Source organism: Microcaecilia unicolor, chromosome 1 (assembly GCF_901765095.1).
Source record: "Microcaecilia unicolor chromosome 1, aMicUni1.1, whole genome shotgun sequence".
In the NCBI taxonomy this organism is placed as follows: domain Eukaryota; kingdom Metazoa; phylum Chordata; class Amphibia; order Gymnophiona; family Siphonopidae; genus Microcaecilia; species Microcaecilia unicolor.
The window spans coordinates 575,494,089-575,514,666 of NC_044031.1; the positions used below are offsets into that span (position 1 = coordinate 575,494,089).

At 46.1% G+C, this 20,578-nt stretch overlaps 1 protein-coding gene across 3 annotated transcripts in view; it reads left to right on the top strand.

Annotated features, from left to right (window-relative positions):
• DEPTOR (DEP domain containing MTOR interacting protein) overlaps positions 1 to 20,578 on the top strand; it is a 146,978-nt gene that overhangs the window by 97,016 nt on the left and 29,384 nt on the right. For all 3 annotated transcript variants that reach the window (XM_030218535.1, XM_030218553.1, XM_030218544.1), the window contains exons 8-9: positions 9,962 to 10,032; positions 13,573 to 13,677. In XM_030218535.1, coding sequence (XP_030074395.1) covers positions 9,962 to 10,032; positions 13,573 to 13,677 — 176 coding nt within the window. The remainder of the gene's footprint in view (positions 1 to 9,961; positions 10,033 to 13,572; positions 13,678 to 20,578) is intronic.

The following is a 20,578-nucleotide window of genomic DNA, read 5'->3' on the forward strand; positions in this document are numbered from 1 at the left end:
CAAAGTTTCTGTCTTGGGTCCCAGTATGTTTAACACCACCCTGGCCACATGGTAATGTGTAGCTCTGTTGCCACAGCTGAGGAATATGTAGCTTCAGAGACCCAACTTGGAGTTTCAGGAAATGTCTCAATGTCTCTGTGGACAATATTGCTTTTAAAATCCTGCTGCTGAAGAGGGCTGCAGCATCGGAACACAGAGAGTGAGATTCAACACAGTGATACCACACAGTGAGATTTTCAGGTGGTGTGTCTGGCGTATGAATCTAGAAAGATAAGTAGGTTATGCAAATTAACTTGGTACTCAGACCAAGTGAATGCAAATATATCTGATGAATGGATAGTCTGAAAACCAGGCTTGTTTGTAGCTGTGCACTTTTGCTATGAGGCATATCTCAGAAACCCAACTTCTGCTATACACGCTGGCTCACTCTGGCAATGCTTAGCCTGCAGCATTTGGTCATTGCTCTTCAACAATATTTTTTGGCCCGGGTCATGTGATGGCTGTATATTTGAGTCATTGTATGTTACCATCCTGTGATGCCTTAGCTGATCCCTGCATATAGCATATGCAAGACAAAATGGGAAACAGTACACTGCCCAATCCTCTAAAGCAATCACAATATTAGCAAACGCAAAGGAGTATCAGAGTACTATCAAAGTACAAATGAACCACAGCTAGGTTATGGAGCCTCTTATGGGACATCCCATTCCAAGCCCTCAAACCTTAAGGAACTGTCACTCAATAATTTACTCCCTGCAGTTTGCCAACATACAGCTTCACACTTTTATTATAATCAAAGAATATTGCGAAAATCTTACAAAAAGGATACAAAACGTCACACCTCAAAATTTCATCATAAAAGTGGTCCAAAATCAAGAAAAGGCACTTAGCTCAAAATATTCATTGATGGCTGTTGTCACCCAGACAGTCCTCGATGTCCACAAATACAGACACCAAGGCTACAAAGCCATCTTGGTGTTCTGGCACTGCAACTGTGCCTGCTTCCAGAGATTTCCAAAATCAATTGATGAGATCACACTGCTCTGTAAACAAAATATATTTTAAAAAGTTATAAAACAGGCACACTACAAAAATCAAATTTCACATATTACACGCTCAAACATTCAAACCATGCACATACATACTAATCACCGGTCAATATAATGACTCATCAAACCAACACATGAGTGTACTGGAGGCGAACAAAAAGTACCATGGCATATGATGATATGAGCTACCATCATAAACCACACCCGTTAAACATGAACCAGCCAATCAAAACTTGAAAATCTCTTTCTGCAACAAAATGGCATTAATGTCCCCTCCACAACAAGAAGGTAACAATACTTCCAAAACACAAAATCGTAAATCTTCTAAAATATACTAAAATTGAATGCAATGGGAAACCAATGGAGCAGTAACGACCTGACAGCACACTCTACTGTGATGCTCAATTAAGCGCTGTTTCAAAGATCTAACAGTCTTCCCTACATACACTAATTGAAAGGGACACCATATGGTGTATACCAAACATGAGGTAATACATGGAGAACAACCCTTCAAACAAACAGATACACCATTCAATTCAACAGAATCACCCAACACTGATAAAAAGTGCAAAAGTCACATCCACCGCAGGGAAAATGGCCCCTGGCTGCCACTACTGGGGTATTACTCAACAAATCAGATGAAACAAGGGAATCTGACAAATTTCTCCTCTCTTAAAGGCAAAAATGGAGGGGAGGGGGGTCCTGAAAATAATGACAGAAAATACAGTGTATAACTTTCTGAATCTGGGATGTGAGTGGAGGAGTGGCCTAGTGGTTAGGGTGGTGGACTTTGGTCCTGAGGAACTGAGTTTGATTCCCACTTCAGGAACAGGCAGCTCCTTGTGACTCTGGGCAAGTCACTTAACCCTCCATTGCCCTATGTAAGCCGCATTGAGCCTGCCATGAGTGGGAAAGCGCAGGGTACAAATGTAACAAAATAAAATACCACAGACACATTACAGGATGGGGATTGTTGCTGCCCAGAATACAATAGATATGAGTGGTCTGCCCAGCATGCTCTTTTATAGTCCTTTCTAATACTATGCCTAGGGTAACCCCTATCCTGAAACCTTTGTGTTAAAATAGCTGCCTGGGTTTTAAACTCTTGGGGAGTGGAACAAATATGCCTTAACCGTAAAAATTGTCCCATGGATATATTCTCTTTCAACTTCCTGGGATGATTGCTATCAAAAATGCAAGAGGGTATTCCTATCCATTGCTTTGTGATAGTAAATGCAAACCTACCCTCAACAACAGAAATCTGTAAATGCAAAAAATGACTGAACAAAAATTACACTCATATACAGACAACAAATTAGAGTCACACGCATTCAACCACCTGAAAAACATAGATAGTTCCCATTCATCGCCCAACCAAATCATAAATACATCATCTATATATTGTTTGCAGAACCATATCAGATGTCTAAAAGGTGAATGTGAAACAAACTACTCTTCAAAGTGGCCAACCTACAAGTTGGCCACATCAGGATCTACTGTAGCCCCAATTGTAGTACCTTTAATTTGAATAAAAAATTCAGATTGAAAAATAATTTTTTTTAATGAAACCAATTCCAACAGGTTACATAGAAACTCAGTGGGGGGGATGGTTAACACCAACTCTCTTATTTAACATGTCCTGTATCACTGCTAATGCTGTTGGTTGCGGAACATTAGTGTACAGAACTTCAATGTCAGCTGTTTCTAACAAAAAATGTCCTAAAGGTATCTCAAAGGCTTCTAGCTGGTTAATAATACCAGTAGAATCCCGTACATAGGAAGGCAATTGAAACACAAAAGGGCACAAAAAAAAGTCCATAAAAATGGACAATGGCTCCAATAGCGACCCCTTAGAGGAAATGATGGGACATCCAGATGGATGTTCTATGCTCTTATGAACCTTCAGTAATATGTAGATCACTGGAATCTTAGGGAAAGACACACTCAAAAATTGCTTTTATTTTTTGGTGATCCAACCCCTCTGTGCACCCTTCTCCACCAGGGTGTCAATACATTTTTTCACCTGTACAGTGGGATCCTGCTCAAAGACCTGTCTGCCAATTGGTTGTACCACAGGAAGGCAGTGTATCAAATCCATTACCTTTTACAAATTTTTTTAAGCTACCACATGCACATCAATTTAGCATCACAAAACAGGATAACTTCTCTCTTTACCCCCTTTATGCCCCCCCCCCCATATATCTTGACCTGTGTTAACTTTTTCCTTGCATCCTAAGCTGTTAAACACAGTAACGTGCCAATTACACTTGCATTCGGTTCAAATCCCACATTTATTTTGACTTGGCTGTGTTATACAACACTAACTAAAACTTCAGAGTGCTATGTGATTCTCACTATAAGATTCTCACTATAATGTGACACCTTTTGTTATTGATATGCATTTTTGAGACCGCAGCGGTCCCACCTTCCACCCCGCCATGCCCTCCGCCATTTGATATTTCCATGCTTTCATCAGCAGAAAAATCCTTGGACAGAGGTAGCCAACATCAAAGTGATACATATTGGAGACAAAATTAGTTATAGATAGAAATATGAAATGGAAGTTTTTATGTGATGCTTTGTTAAAGAATTTAAAGAAGAGAGGGCATTTCATTGGGAATTCCATAGTGTATGGAGTGAAAGCTTTGCACTTTGAGATGGATAATGTTTTAAACTTCTGAACGAAGTTGTTTAGGTAGAAAGTAGAGAAATATCTTTTCTCTCACTGAAGTAAAAGGGAGGCTGGAAAATGGGATATTTATGTACAGTGAAGGAGAAATTTTGCCTTCTAAGTTGGATAGACAACTCCTTACTGCAAAGAGCCTTGAACAAGAGTGTAGGAAACTGTTCTTAACTTTAGAGCAATGCTTCACAAATTGGTCAGGAGCCCAAGTGGGGTCACAAAACCCATGTTTGGGGTCATGACCTAGGCAGACCCTCTATAAAACGTTATTGGCCCATACTGCCAGGGAGTCACACACTTTGTGTGGCCACGCAAATGGGGTTGTGGTCACAAAGGTTGATAAGCACAGTTTTAGAGATTGATATTCTCCCTTTTACAACCGTAAGTCATATGGGTTTTTTTTTCATACACCCCGGATTCTATAAAGTTGCCCAAATTTGGGCATGATTCTGAGATGCATGTGCAACTTAATTGGTTAATGAGTAACTATCAATTATTGAAGTTAATTGGCACCAATTAGGTGTTGCAGGTGCACCTACCTGCATTCTATTCTATAACAATGGGCACCCAAATTCCTTAGCATGCGACTTAAAAGTGGGAAGGGCATTCTGAAAATTTGAGCACAGTGTTATAGAATACTGGGGATGTGCGCCCAACCTGCACACCAGGATTTACAACTGGTTTCAGCAAGCATAAGTCCTCATACCCGAAGTTGGTTGTGGGAACTAACACTACGCACTATTCTATAAAGGGTGCTTGGCTGGGAACATCCTTTATAGAATAATGCTGAGTGTTGGTTTTTGAGGTCTATTTACTGAATCTGATCCACAGTGTTTAGTTTAACATTATATATAGGGGTGGAGCAGTGGTGTACCGAGAGCGGGGCAATGGGGGCGGTCTGCCCTGGGGGCACACTGTGGGGGAGGGGGGTGCAAGGAGCAGCCGTTCAGCTGTCGGCTCTGCCGGTTCCCTGCTCCCTCTGATGTTACTTCCTGTTCCGGGGCAGAGGGAGCAGGGAACTGGCAGAGCCGACAGCCACGCGGCTGCTCCCAGCACCCCAGGAGGTAAGAGCAATGCACTGGGGGGACTCTGCATCTGGGGGGGGGGAGGGTGCACAGCAATGATCCGCCCCAGGTGGCAACCGACCAAGGAACACCACTAGGGTGGACTTCTCTATTTTGCAGGCAAAAAGAAGACTATTCAGGAGGATGTTGAGCTGGTTCCACATTCCAACTCTCACTTGGTGCAAGTTTCACTTTTCAGATTTATTTAATATACAACAAATAAAATAAGTTATCTAAGTGGTTTACATAAATCTAAATGATTAATAATGAAAGTGGGAAGGAATGAAACAAAAGGGTACCTAGATTACAATAGAACATAATTCCTAAACTAAAGTAAAGATGCTACTGACTTACCTTCTTTTATTCTAAGATACAAATGGAAAATAAAAGAAATTAAATTGACAATGTGTGAGCTGTCTTATATGCACATCCCTCCTACGCCTTCTATGTGCAGTGGTTGTGGTGGCCAGAGACCCTCTTCCTCACAGTAGTTATATTGTAGTTAGGGATCCAAGAGCCAAGCCGCTGCCTTGCTGTAGTGGTTCAGTGGCAGGGAGCAGGACACAAAGACAAGGCTACTTCCACTAAGCTTGGTATTTATATCAACACAGAAGGCGTCTCCTACCATTGTCTATTGCAGGAAGGATAGCTGCCCTCTGTTAAAGAGGCTGAGAGTATTCTAAGTCAAAAGCTCACATATCTATTCCTGGTGGAATCACGAGAGGTCTCTGCCAAGCATTTAACAAAAGCAGAACCTATGTGTGGTCTATGCCAGTGGTTCTCAAACCTGGCCTGGGAGACCACCAGCCAGTTGGGTTTTCAGGATTACTCTAATGAATTTGCATGAGACAGATTTGTATGCTATTATATGCAAATTTCTCTCATGTATATTGTCATGAAACGCCTAGCCACCCACCTGGGGCTGCCCCGCGGCCACTTAGAGGGTCTATCTCCAGCACAGCTCAGGTCCGTCTGCACCTGCTGCTTGTGCTCTACACTAGCACCCTCATCCCACCGACTGGGTCTCAACCGCCTCTGAGCGAGTCTCCCGCTCTCAAATTATCCCCAATGATTTCTAGGTTAGTGGGGCCACACTCCCAGTGCTTCCACAGTTCCTAGAAAGCAGTCTCAGACCCAACAAACAATCCACCAGGATTCTTAATCAGTCCAGACAAGCAGGGACAATAAACTGAAAATGTTTATTTTGAAAAATTAGAACAATGAACAGAGAAGGTGCAATCAGCAAAACATTAGCAGGTAACTGAAATATGGATCAATTATAACACTAACTAAACACGTGTATACTATCTATATAGTACCTGGGGAGATCAGGACATATAGCTGCTCACAAGCTATCAAATATAGCGCTTTACAGAGCTTATCAAAGCGATCTCTCTCTCTTTTCCCTGGCTGAAACTGGAGGAAAAGCCAGTAACTCCTGGGTAACGTCACACTCCAGGCCAGTCAGAGCCCAGAACAACAACATTTGAAAATAGCTGGCCAGATTACTGCAGGCACTTCCTCTTTATGCTTAAACTAAAGGAGGAATCATTCACTTTTCAGCTTAAAACATAACATGCACCACCTGCTGACCAAACTAGAGAAATACATTGCAGGAAATTTTCAAAACAATCATCACAGGCTGAAAACCCACTGTTCTGTCACACACACTGAAAACCTGACTGGCTGGTGGTCCCCAGGACAGGTTTGAGAACTGTGGCTCTACACTACATATTGCTGTTTTAAAAACAATAGTTGGACATTACTTGATAGTTCGCAGTGTGTCCATCTAATTTTAATCTATAAAGTTATCTGACAGGCATTAACTGACTATAAAACCATTATTTACTGAAATTTAACAGACATGCAAGAGGTACAGATCTTGTAAGGCCTTGTTTGTCCCCTTGTTGTCCTGCCAGTAATTTGCAACAAAACTCTCAGCATTCAATCAACTGCTCAAATCTCATCTGTTCATTCAAGTTTTTGTTCCAGATAACAACTAGTTTTTTTCCCTTTATTGTAAAGCGCTTTGAAGTCTAATACAGGCCATATGGCAATATATCAAGTAGAAATAAATACATAAATATTGGAACATTAGAAAACAAATATTTTTTTTCTCAGCTTGCTTTCAGGTACCTTTCAATAAGCACTTGCCCTTTTCTGAAGTGCTCAAAAGAGGAATGAAATGATTTTAGGCCAATTTTCAAGTTGGCCGCAGTGCCAGCTTTCTACTTGCAGGCTTGAAAGGTAGTTTGGAAACCTGCCAGTAGCCTGGTGCAGCAGATTCTTACAGGAGCAAAAGCAAATGGTTGTGGTCCAGTGCCAGTGGAATGTCCTATTAACTCTTTTTATTTTTTTTTTCATACAGTTCCATTGCTCTTGAGTAGAAGTTGAAATTTTAATATTCATGTCCCTGTAGCATGCACGTTGTACAATAGCTTGTAGATATGCTGGTTCTTGAATCAACTTCTGTGTACAATTTGGTGGCCTTTTACCAGTTCTTCATGTAATGTCACAGATAGGAAATTGTCCTTCAGTCATCACCCGAAGTCTGCTATTTCCACTGATAGATCCAAAAGAACACCATAACCAAAAGGAGAAATGCCATGAACAGCAGCTACAGCAGAGCAGGAGTGTAGCCAGACCTGCCATTTTGGGTGGGCCCTGAGTTAACCTGGGTGGGCCCTTCCTACCCCCACCCTCGTACATGCAGACAGTTATTTTAAATAGAACTTTCTCTCTGCCCCTGCTATCATCATCTTCCCCCCCCCCCCCCACCTGGTGTCTGCTCCTCTCCCCCCCCCCCCAAGCATCTATTCCTCTCTCCCTTCTTGGTCTACCTCCAAGCTGTTGCCGGCAGTGATTCCAGTATGCAACCTGTGCCAGCCCTTCAGGCTTCCCTCTATGGTGTCCCCACCTCCCCTCCAGTGAAGAAACAGGAAGTGATATCATCAAGGGTGGAACATGGGAAAAGGAAGCCTGCAGGGCTGATGCAGGTTGCTTACAGAAATTGCTGCCAGCAATGGCTGAAAGGTAGACGAGGGGCAGGGGTTCAGAGAGAGAAAGGCAGCTGCCGAGGGAGAGAGAGGAGTGAGGCACTGCCAATGAGGTGCTTTGGCGGCCACTAGACTGGGTGGGCCTGAGGCAAGAATGGGTGGGCCTGTGCCTACCCAGGCCCACCCGTAGCTATGCCACTGCAGCAGAGCTTACCAAACTGTAGATCGGGACCCCAAATGGGGTCACAAAACCCACATTTGGTATCATGACTTGGTGGGCTCTCTATAGGTACATCATTATTCTGCAACATGGTCGCACAGTTTTATTTGATCGCAATCGTGGTGTCACAGCCAGAAAAAGATCGAGAAGCAATAAGCTACAGTATCACCTACAACTTTTTGCTGACTTCTGTTTCTAAATTTGTAAACAAAGTATTTTAACAGGGCATGACTAACTTAATTAAAGCACGATTATTACTAGTGCAAATTCTGGTATATTTTTATAAAAATCCTAAAACTGATTTAATCTGTAAGGTTCAGTTTTACTACAGCACTCAGTTGACTTTTTTTCCCATTTATCTTTATGCACTGTTTAAAATATATTTTATGCTTGCTTATTTCTTTAACATTTTATTACAAATTAAGGGCCCTTTTACTAAGCTGCGCTAAAAGAAGGCCTGCGCCATGACTAGTGTGTCGGTTTCTCCACGCACTGAGGCCACTTTTAGCGTGGCTGTAAAATGGATGATTTTTAATTTCATCAATTCATGGCCTTGTGCTAATTTCCTAATTAGCCTGTGGCCATTAGTGTGTGAGCCCTTACTGACACCTATTTTGTAGGAAGGAAGGGCTCACGCGAGAACCATGCGCTAATTGGTAGGCACGAAGCAGTGTAGCTGGGTTAACCGATTAGCTCTGGACACACCTACTCACTTCCTCCCAAACATGCCCCGGTACAGTAAGCACGCATTAGTGCTTACCACTGCTTAGTAAAAGGACCCCTTAAATAATTTTGGTTAAGATATTTTAAAGTATGTTTTTTCTTCATTTATGTTGGTCATCAAACAGTATGGGAGTGTTAGAAATACATATGGCACAGATTTCAAATGTTCTCTTCCTTTCCTTTCCTTCTCCCAATCCCTCTATTCTGCAGTCAGATCTTGAAACATTTATTTATACAATGCCCCTCTTTAAAGCAACTCCTATCTAAAATGGCTGACATCTGCTTCCACTAGACCAGGAGCTCTTGATGCTAGTGCTAGTCCTTGGGGATGGGGGTGGGGGGACCATAAACAGGCCTGATTTTCAGGATGCCTACAGCAAATATTCGTGATAAGAACGTAAGACTAGTCATACTGGGTCAGACCAATGGTCCATCTACTCCAGTATCCTGTTTCCAGCGGTGGCCAATCCAGGTCACTGGATTGTATATATATATACATATATATATATATTATATATCAAGAACCAGGTGTCTGTGTAGCCCTCAAAGGCTTTAGCAAGTAATTCTTGTGATGTGGAGGCAACAACAATAACAGAATTTAAGAAAAAAGATCCTTAGTAGTCATAAAATGCAGAGAAAATCAATGACTAGCTAGGGTCTCTAGTGATCTCCGGACTTGGTCCTTCTGAACTGCAACCTGGTCCGATTTTCAGGAATTCTGCAGTGACTATGCATGAGGTTTATTTGCAGATATCTGAGGCAGTGAATGCAGATAGATCTCAATCATATTCACTGTGGTAATCCTAAAAACTCAGCTGAATTGCAGTCCCTAAGGATAAAGTTTAGGGCCCTTGAGAAGACTTGCGGGTGAGATTTAGTAACGTGTGTTATCGTGTGCTAATGCTATTAACATGCAGTAAATAGCCCTAATGCACAAAATAGGGCCTAAGGTAAATAATGTGCATTAATCCATGTTAATGTATGGTATGCAGTTGCAGCTTTTCACAAATCTAGCCCTAAAATATGTGCTTTACTGCACTTACCTGCAGATATCTTCTGTTTCCTTGTGTTGGGGGAGTCTAGAAGTGCTATAACCAATTGTCTTTATGAAAAGCACCTACCTTATCTGCCAGCCTCTTTATTTAAGGGGAGAAAGATCACTGTTTGACATTAGTGTGTTCTGAAAATTTTATTTTCCATACAATACTTTCTTTCTACTTCTGCAGTGCTAAAGAAGTCGGTGACTGCTGATGAACTTTTGACTCCAGGGGCCCCATACATGAGGAAGACTCTTACAGTATGTTTTTGCTATGACTTGGCAGAACTGCTGATTGCTTCATGTACGGCATATAAGATGCACTTCCCTTGGCAGTCTGGAAAAGATAAAATTAAGCCATTAGGCTATTTTAAATTTATTACCAAGGAACTGAATAACTAAGACTGTTTTGAGAAGCTTTCTGGTATAGTCTTGGCTTGCCTTCATCTTACTTATGTAGAATTAATTTAGCACAGAGCAGTGGCATAGCCAGGACCGACTGTTTATGGAGGCCTGATATTTAACATGGGTGGGCACTGTGCAGTTTAAATGTTGACACCACTTCCAGTTTTTCCTTCTATTTGCCTTTGCTGTTTCTGCTTACTGGGTGGGCTTGACTTCAAAGTGGAGGGGGCCACAGCCCACCCATGGCTATACCCCTAGCATAGATATTGCTGTGCTCCATGGTTGGGTTAAAATTGCACTCCATTAATTTCTTTACTTTAAGCCCTTGAAACACTGATGCCCTAGACCATCTCTGACCAGTCAGATGCTATGGTGGTGGGTATTTTCAGTGTAGTTAATTGCATGAAGGTCAGTATTCAAACTGTTTGACTGGATAGCTTTAGGGGCTACCCAGACAAAATTATGAGTTGTAGAGAAACTGCCACACAAACTGGTTAACTTTTGTGCTGCAATTCATCCAAGCCAAAGATAACTGGTTAAAAAGAGGAGGGGAAGGAGGCATGCCAGGAGCACAGTATACTTTAACTGTATAGCCACTGAATGTAGTTTATTCATATTTATTATATTGCCTTTCTTGACAGGCATGTCAAAGTGCTTTACTATCTAATAAAATAGAAAAGAAATAGAACTCCATTTGTCTGATTGGATGAAATAGCAAGCAGATATAATAGATCCTAAGAAAGGCAGAATGCACAATACATTCAAAATGGTCTAATAGATTAGAAACTTTAGGCACCACAGTCTCTCTATTGGGCACCATAAGTCCCTCTGCCATCAAAAGCTTGTATAAATTATTCTTCGAGGATGCCCTAAACTTTATATGACAGCTCTGTCCAAAGAGAAGGAGGAAATGCATTTCACGATGACAGAACAGAAAAAAAAGAAGTGCACAGGGGGTATTCTATAAGTGGGTGCCACAATGTAGGTGCCTTGATACCACACACACACTAAGTCCCTGATGCTCAGAATGTAAAAAAAAAAAATTATAAAAAATTTTCTGGATAACAAAATAAGGATTAATAGTGAAAGATTTACAACTTGGATTGATGAGGATTGCGGTACCGCCCCTAAAAAGTATGCTTGGCTCATTTATTTAGCCAAAGTGGAGGCGGATACGCTGATCTGATGGATCCTATTATGATTCTCTGATCCTATTGACCTGTATAATATAAGGTATAGAAATGCTGAGAAGTTGAGCATATTGAGAATTTGCTAACTGTGAGCTCCCTTCATTGTTTAAAATTGTGTATTGTGCCTGGTTATCGTTCAGAATGTAACGCCGGCATTAGAGCCAGTTAACACTGGACTAGTGCCGGCACTGATCTGCACAGTATTTTCAGAGGGCTTTAGCACAGGAAACGTGTGTGCTAAAGATGGCTGCAAATTCTATTTAAATGTAGTCAAACAGATGTTAATAAGGTCATTTGCTATGCTTTGCCCTCCCAATGCTCAGAGAACAGCACACAAACAAATGCTGCTCTTAATGCTGGAAACTTGCCACCAGCTTTGAGCTGGCATTGGGGTTTGAAAATAGGATTTCTTATGACTTTCTGTTTAAAATCTGCCAGTTTTGATTTTTTTTTTTGGAAGCGGAAGGAAGCCCGTGCAAGCCTGTAAACACCAGTACTGAGAAACAAATGTGTGCAAGTCCCAGCAAACCTGAAAGTGAAAGCACACATTGGCACCTGTTTTCTGCACTTAAATATAAGCCTTTCAAGTGAAAATGAATTGAAAGGCTTATATTTAAAGGTGCAGAAGAACAGCGCTGATGTGTGCTTCACTTCCAGGTTTGCCTGGTGCATGCACCTCAGAGCTGTGCTTACTGCAAAACTCATGTGCGCATGCACCAGGTAATTCCTCCCCCTTACTTTCAGTCTTATAGTGTGCATATAATTTGAATGCCATTAGCTCTGAGCATTGGAGGGCTATGTTTCTGTGCTGTTACTGCAGTATAGGGTGGCGCTATTCGCTTTAATGCCAGAGCTTTGAGCATCGGGGCCTGAGTGCTAATACTCTATAATGACATCTGAGTGCCAAGATGCTGTTAAAGAAAACTAGCATGAATCATCATCGGCATTTAGGTGTGCCCGTTTGTGCTATGTCCATGGCGGGCATAAGTGAGCACACCTAAGTGTGAAAAGCTACATGTATAACTTACAGTATTCTACAAGTTACATGTATAAGTTGGAGACATGTCCCTGCCCCTCCCATGCTCCACCCATGTGCGTGCTCTCTCTTCAGTTTATGCTGTAAGGCACTTACAAGCTCCTTCATGCGTGTAAGTGCCAAGTTTCGTGACACGTGCACGCACCCCATTACAGAATTACCCTGACAGTGTCTCGTAAAACATTAGCACTGTCTCCTGAAATTCAACCAGTAATGTCTGATTGGAAAAACACCTAGTTTAACCTTAACCGGATATGTTGTCTCATAAACTTGGACCAGGAATGTTCAGTTAAGTGTTTGAATACCCAGTTAAAGTTAACCAGACAATTTATCTGGTTAACTTAAATCAGCCAGGCCTTATCTGATTAAAAGGCCGATCATGTAGGTCCTAACATTCACACTGAAACCATATTAGCTTCACCCATCATAATAAGGAATCGATTAAATATTTTTTAACTAGCATGTTGTTATATTATATCCCCAAATGATATCAATGCTGCTTATTGGATAAAAGGTTTATTGATTGTGTTGATACCTGAAGGGAGCAGCTTGTATTGCTAGCTCTTGACTTTGAAGTTAGTGATTTACAGATATGCATGCTGAGCTCCGAATCCACGAAAATAGAACATTTATTTAACCCTTGCATTAATCTATTTACATATTATCCAGAGCAACCTTGATTTGGTTTAGACCAGATCACATGATCAAGTTTAAATTGAATTTATGACTTTTGCCCTGAAGGAATATAATCTTCAGTTAGTTACTGTCCTCTCTTTATTTGTCAGCATTGATTTCTTAAGCCGTCAGCAAACATATCAAATTTAGGCGATCAGTAAGGATGATGCAGGCAGTATTTACATAAGGAATTACATTATAAACACAGAGAGTAATATTGCCGCACGAAATCTTGTGGCTCTGAATAAATAATAGAATAAAATGTGTTTGCTGTCATTACATCAGCCATAGTCTGATACCTGAACCTTTCACCAGGAAATTGTTCATTTTATACCTTTCACTGGTCAGTAGTTAATGATGTTTTTTATGGACCAATGTAAGAGATGCCATTAGGATATGGTGAGCACTCATAAATATGTATTTCTCATGGAAGTGTAACTGTCTTGGCCATCTCTCTTGCATTTCATGGACCTGCCTGCTTGTTTACTCTTTCAGATTGTAGGTGATGCAGTAGGATGGGGATTTGTTGTACGTGGAAGTAAACCCTGTTATATTCAAGCTGTGGATCCCAGTGGACCTGCAGCTGCAGCTGGAATGAAGGTAAGGTTCCACTTTCTGAAAGACTTCTTGGGATATATTTTGAGTATCTGGATGAGCGGTTGAGACCGGTGGAGGGTGAGAGAAAGTCGATGAATCTGGGAGGGAGAGTATGAGTGCATGAGTATGGAGGGCAGGGGCGTAGCTACGTGGGGGCATGGGCCCCCACAGATTACGCCCTGGCTCCCTCTAAATTTGACCCCCCCCCCCCCCGTCGCTGCCCACCCCACGCACTGCCAAACCCTACCAGCCAAAGAGTTGTCGACTCCAGCGCCTTCGTTGTGGGATCATGTGTTTCTGACGCCTTACGTCCTGCACCGTGCATGTAGCCCCGTGCAGGACGTAAGGCGTCAGAAACATGATCCCAAAACGAAGGCACCGGAGTCGACTGGCGCTGAAGAAGACTCTTCGGCTGGTGGGGATTGGGGACCCCCGCCAGCAAACAAGGTACCTGATGCGGCGGGGGGGGGGGTTACGGTCCAAAGTGGCGGCGGGGTGTTGGGTTTGCGGTTGCGGTGGTGTGGGTGACCAAAGTGGCGGGAGGGGGGGTCGGCGGCGGCGGGGGGAGGCGACTAAACACTCCCCCCTCCCACCGAGGTCTGGCTATACCCCTGATGGAGGGTGTGATCTAGGGGATAAGTTTGAATTTGGGGTATGTGAAAGAAAGGGGGTGAGGTTGAGGTAGAGGAAAGGGTTGGGTTGGCAAGTTGGAAGGGAGAAAAAGGAAAGAAGTAGGAAGGAAGTGGAGAAGAAAGAGAGCACAGAAAAGAGAGGTAAGGGAGTGAATCACATACTGCACTCAATCACTGACTACCTGTGCAGTCTCTCTCTCTCTCTCCCACACACACACACACACACACACACACACACACACTTCTCCCCCCCCCCCCTCTGTCTCACAGGTATACAATCTCCCATTCAAATGCACTCATTCAGTCTCTGTCTCTTTCAAACTTATAGCCCCCCCTTAAATACTTGTACATAGAGACCCCAGCTACACACTTGTAGACATTCCTTATCCATCATCTACTCAGATGCCTGCACCCAGTTGCTCACTCTTGCAAACACATACCAGTCCATTCAGCCAAGAGGCTACTTTAGAGTTAAATTCCTTTTGTTTGCAAAACCAATGCCACACTCTCCCCCATCCAAAGGAGTCCTGCTGTAAATCTACAGTAAAAAAAAATGTTTTGCCGCATTTACCACGGGTTCGAGAGCAGAATTTTTTACTGCTCCTCTTGCTCCTACTGTTAAAAAAACCCTGTGATTACCGCAGATCCGGTGTGTTCTCTTTCTCTTCCTTCCTCCTTCTTACCTCCCTTCCCCGCCCCTTGCGTCTTCCTTGAAGATCCCCCACAGGCCTGCTCCGAGGCCTTCTTTCCTCTGTCAACTCTTGCCTTCTGATGTAATGTCCTATTTTGCAAAACAGGAAGTTACAGCAAAAGGCGGGAGACAGAGGAGGGAAGGCCCCAGAGCAGGCCTGTGGGGGATCTTGACGGCGAAAAGAATGCCGGACCCGCGCAGGCGAAGGGGTGAAGTGCTGGAGGGAGGGCTGGAACTGAGGGGGGCAGTGCTGGAATTGAGGGGGCAGTGCTGGAGGGAGGGAGGGCTGGAACTGAGGGGAGCAGTGCTGAGGGAGGGAAGGCTGGAGCTAAAGGGGGCAGAGGCAGCACTGAAGGGAGGGAGTGCTGGAGCTGAAGGGGACAGAGGCAGTGCTGGAGGGAGGGAAGGAAGGGAAGGTGAGATGCTGCATGCGTATGGTATATGGATACAGAGGAGGCAATGCCAGACATGGGAGGGGGTATGTGGACACAGAGTGACAATGCTAGACATGGGGGAGAATAGGAACATAGAAGGGAGATGCTGGACTTAGGGGGCATAAGGACACAGAGGAGTGATGCCTGGACACAGGGGGAGGGGATAGGGACATAGAGTGGTGATGATGAATGCAGGGAGATAGTCACAGGGGAGATGCTGGACAGGGAAATATAGGGGACACAGAGAAAGGAGATGCTGAACATGGGGAAAGATAGGTACACAGACATGGAAGATGGATGGTGAGCATGGAAAAAGAAGAAATGTCAAATGGGCAGGAAACCCTGGCGAGTGAGTTGAGAAGGCAGAAGGAAACAGAAACCAGACCCTGGGACCAACACGTTTTGAAAAATAAAATGACGACAACAAAAGGTAGAAAAAAATATTTTCTATTTTGTGATCAGAATATGTCAGATTTCCATATCATCAAGCTGATCAATCCATAGACTGGTGGGTTGTGTCCATCTACCAGCAGGTGGAGATAGAGAGCAAACTTTTGCCTCCCTATATGTGGTCATGTGCTGCCGGAAACTCCTCAGTATGTTCTCTATCTCAGCAGGTGGTGGTCACACACAGCAGCAGCTCTGGCTAGGCCTCCAAGCCTAATCCTTAGGTTTTGTTGAGGCCTGGGGTTGAGGGCTCTTTTGAGCAAGTGCAAACCTGGTGGTGCCAGGTCCCTCCTTTTCTCCCCCCTCCCGCTGGCTCCGTTTAAAAAAAAAAAAAAAAAAAAAAAAATTTTAAACGTCTTTAAAGGCGTTTAATTCGACGTTCTTTAAACGTTCATTGCAGCTACTCACTGGGACACCAGTTCGTTACAGCTCGGAGCGGCAAGCAGGTAATTTTACCTTTTTATAGCGGGCAGGGGGTTCCCCGATTCTTCTCCTCGTGGCATATGGCGTCGGAGGGCGAGGGCGCAAAGGGTCGCTCCCCGGATCGCTGGAGCGCTTCTAGAGGGGATGCGGGGGTTTTACAACCTGATTCGCCCTTGATGGGTGACAGTTTAGTGACCGATGAATGTCCCGGTCGTTCCTCCGGCGTGGCGGTTTTTTTCCCGCCATAAACGCCCATCCCCCGCTCCTCGCCTCCGCCATCTTGGCCGGCCACGCGGCTCGGACGGCTTCTTCGTGGGCCGCCCTTGAGGTTGGAGACATTAATGCCATGAACGCCCTTAATTTGGGCGACGGCACAAGCGGCTAAAGTTAAGCGCCGTTCTTCCCGCGCGGCTCCTTCGCGGAGTTTCGCGCCGGACGCCATTTTGGATGCGCAGCATGTCTCTCCCCCGCTATTGCGAGCGCCGGTTGAGAGTGCGTCTAGGGCTGTTGCCCAGGCTGCGGAAGTGCACAGTCTGGGGGGTTTCTCCCCCGAGTTTGTTTTGCTGCTGCATCAGGCTTTCCTCATGCAAAACGCTGCCCCTGCTCCCTCTTCTGATAAAGAGGTTGAGGTTCCCAGAGGTAAACGCCCTCGGGTTGATTTCCAGGCCTTGGAGGACTTTGTCTCCTCCGATGTAGATGAGGGCAGCGTGTCTGAGGTCTCCCAACGGTCCTTTGCGGATTCCTTGGAGGAGATAGATCCCCGCTCGGATGGAGCGGATGACCCCTCTGCAGCGCGGCTTTTTAGCCCAGAGGATTTGCCCAACCTGTTTTTACAGGCCATGGACACTTTGAAGATTTCCTCTCCGGAGGACGTCTCTCCCTCAGCCCCTGTTGGCTCTGCCATTATGCTGGGGACGAAGCGCCCGCCTAGATCCTTCCACGTGCATGATGCCATGCACACCTTAATTGCGGCTCAATGGGATGTCCCGGAAACGGGCCTTAAAGTGGCTAGGGCTATGTCCCGCCTCTATCCTTTGGCTGTGAGTGAACGTGAGGCCTATCTGTGGCCTACCGTGGATTCTTTAATCACTGCGGTGACTAAGAAAACGGCGTTGCCGGTGGAAGGTGGCACGGCCCTAAAGGACGCCCAAGACAGAAGATTGGAGGCGGCCTTAAGGTCGTCCTTTGAGGCAGCTGCTTTAAGTTTGCAGGCCTCAGTTTGCGGCTCCTATGTGGCCAGGGCGTGCCTGACTATGGTGCAGCGGGCTTCCCCCTCGGATCTTTCCTTGAGGGCTGATTGGCCGGCCCTGGAATCGGGCTTAGCCTATTTGGCAGACTTGCTGTATGATGTCTTGAGAGCCTCAGCTAAAGGCATGGCTCAGACAGTCTCTGCGCGGCGGTGGCTTTGGCTGAAACATTGGTCTGCTGACCACGCCTCTAAATCCCGCCTGGCTAGATTGCCTTTTAAAGGCAAGCTGCTCTTTGGGGTCGAGCTGGACAAAATCGTGACCGATCTCGGCACGTCTAAGGGCAAGAAATTACCAGAGGTCAGGGCTAGTACTCGTCCCGGTACCTCCAGAGGACGGTTGCTGGAAGCCCGTCGGTACCGCCCGGGCAAGTCGGGTTCCTCTGCCCCCTCTTCCTTCAAGAGGAATTTCTCCCCCAAGCAGCATTCCTTTCGCAGAGACCGCCGTCCCGGAGGTGCTCCCTCCGGTCCTCCCCCAGGGTCTCGTACCCAATGACGGGGCCTTGGTCCACGCCCCAGTGCAGATTGGAGGACGGCTGTCCTCGTTTCTGGGCGAGTGGACCACTATAACTTCAGACGCGTGGGTGCTGGAAGTCATCAGAGACGGCTACAAGCTAGAGTTCTGCCAACCCTTAAGAGACGGGTTTGTACTCTCTCCCTGCAAGTCTCCGGTCAAGCTGTGGCAGTGCAGCAGACCTTGGACAACCTGATCCGCCTGGGTGCGGTCGTTCCGGTGCCAAAAAATCAGATTGGCAAGGGACGTTACTCCATTTACTTTGTGGTTCCAAAGAAAGGAGGTTCTGTCCGGCCTATCCTCGACCTCAAAGGGGTCAATCGGGCCTGGAAAGTGAGGCACTTTCGCATGGAGACTCTCCGCTCTGTTATAGCGGCAGTGAAGGCAGGAGAGTTCTTGGCTTCCTTGGACATCAAGGAAGCGTACCTGCATATTCCCATCTGGCCTCCTCTCCAACGCTTTCTGCGTTTTACAGTCCTGAGACGACACTTCCAGTTCAGAGCCCTCCCTTTCGGGTTGGCTACTGCTCCGCGGACCTTTTCCAAAGTAATGGGGGTCATAGCGGCCTTCCTGCTAAAGGAAGGAGTACAAGTCCATCCTTATCTGGACGACTGGTTGATCCGAGCCCCCTCTTATGCAGAGTGCGGCAAAGCTATGGACCGGGTAGTTGCTCTTGTGAGCTCCCTGGGATGGATCATCAACTGGAAGAAGAGCCAGCTGCGCCCGACTCAGTCCCTGGAGTATCTGGGAGTTCGATTCGACACCCAAGTGGGCAGAGTGTTCCTGCCAGACAATCGGATTGTCAAGCTTCAGGCTCAGGTGGACTAGTTCCTAGTAGCCTCTCCTATTCGGGCTTGGGACTACGTGCAGCTGTTGGGCTCTGACGGCCATGATGGAAGTAGTGCCCTGGGCCAGGGCTCATATGAGACCACTACAGCTATCTCTGCTGCTGCGCTGGACTCCGATGTCGGAGGATTATGCTGTGCGCCTTCCCGTGGACCCAGCAGTGCGCAAGGCGCTGGGCTGGTGGACGCAGACAGACAAGTTGTCTGCAGGATTGCCTCTGGTGACCCCGGAGTGGATTGTCGTCACGACAGACGCCTCTTTGATGGGCTGGGGAGCCCACTGCTTGGGAAGGACAGCGCAGGGGCTCTAGTCTCCTGCAGAGGCAAGTGGTCTATCAACCTCCTGGAACTCAGAGCCATTCGGTTGGTGTTATTGGAGTTCATCCCGGTACTGGTGTTGTAGCCTGTACGGGTCCTGTCGGACAATGCCACGGCTGTGGCCTATATCAACCGCCAGGGAGGTACCAAGAGCGCCCCTCTAGCCAAGGAGGCTATGAGTCTTTGCCAGTGGGCGGAAGCGAACCTGGAGCAGCTTTCAGCGGCCCACATTGCCGGAGTCATGAATGTCAAGGCGGACTTTCTCGGTCGCCATACCTTGGAGCCCGGAGAGTGGCAGCTATCTGCTCAGGCGTTCTTGGACATTACGAAGCGCTGGGGCCAGCCGAGCCTAGATCTGATGGCGTCATCGGCCAATTGCCAAGTGCCGCGCTTTTTCAGCAGAGGACGGGACCCTCGATCCCTGGGAGTAGATGCTCTTCTCCAACAGTGGCCGACACAAGAGCTCCTCTATGTGTTCCCGCCCTGGCCCATGTTGGGCAGGGTGCTAGACCGGGTGGCAAAGCATCCCGGCAGGGTAATCCTGGTGGGTCCGGATTGGCCCAGACGTCCCTGGTATGCGGACTTGATCAGGCTCTCAGTCGACGATCCTCTGCGGCTGTCAGTGGAGCAGGGCCTGTTACATCAGGGTCCCGTGGTGATGGAGGATCCCTCTCCCTTTGGTCTTACGGCCTGGCTATTGAGCGGCAGCGTCTGAGGAAGAAGGGCTTCTCAGACAAGGTCATCGCCACTATGCTGAGAGCGAGGAAGCGCTCTACTTCTACTGCTTACGCCAGGGTTTGGCGTATCTTTGCAGCATGGTGTGAAGCAGGCTCACTTTCTCCCTTCACTGCTCCAATTTCTTCAGTGTTGGCGTTCCTGCAAGAAGGTCTGGAGAAAGGCCTGTCGCTCAGTTCCCTTAAAGTCCAGGTAGCGGCTCTGGCTTGCTTCAGGGGCCGCCTGAAGGGTGCTTCCCTGGCTTCGCAGCCAGATGTGGTGCGCTTTCTCAAGGGAGTTAATCACCTGCGCCCTCCTCTGCACTCAGTGGTGCCTGCGTGGAATCTCAACCTGGTGCTAAGAGCATTGCAGAAGCCGCCTTTTGAACCCTTGTCGAGGGCATCTCTGAAAGACCTGACGTTGAAAGCAGTCTTTTTGGTGGCTATCACTTCAGCCAGAAGAGTTTCCGAGCTCCAGGCGCTCTCATGTCGAGAGCCTTTTCTGCAGTTCACTGAGGCAGGAGTGACTATTCGCACAGTGCCTTCCTTCCTGCCCAAGATTGTTTCTCGCTTCCATGTGAATCAGCAGCTCTGTCTCCCTTCCTTTCGTAGGGAGGACTACCCAGAGGAGTACTCTGCTC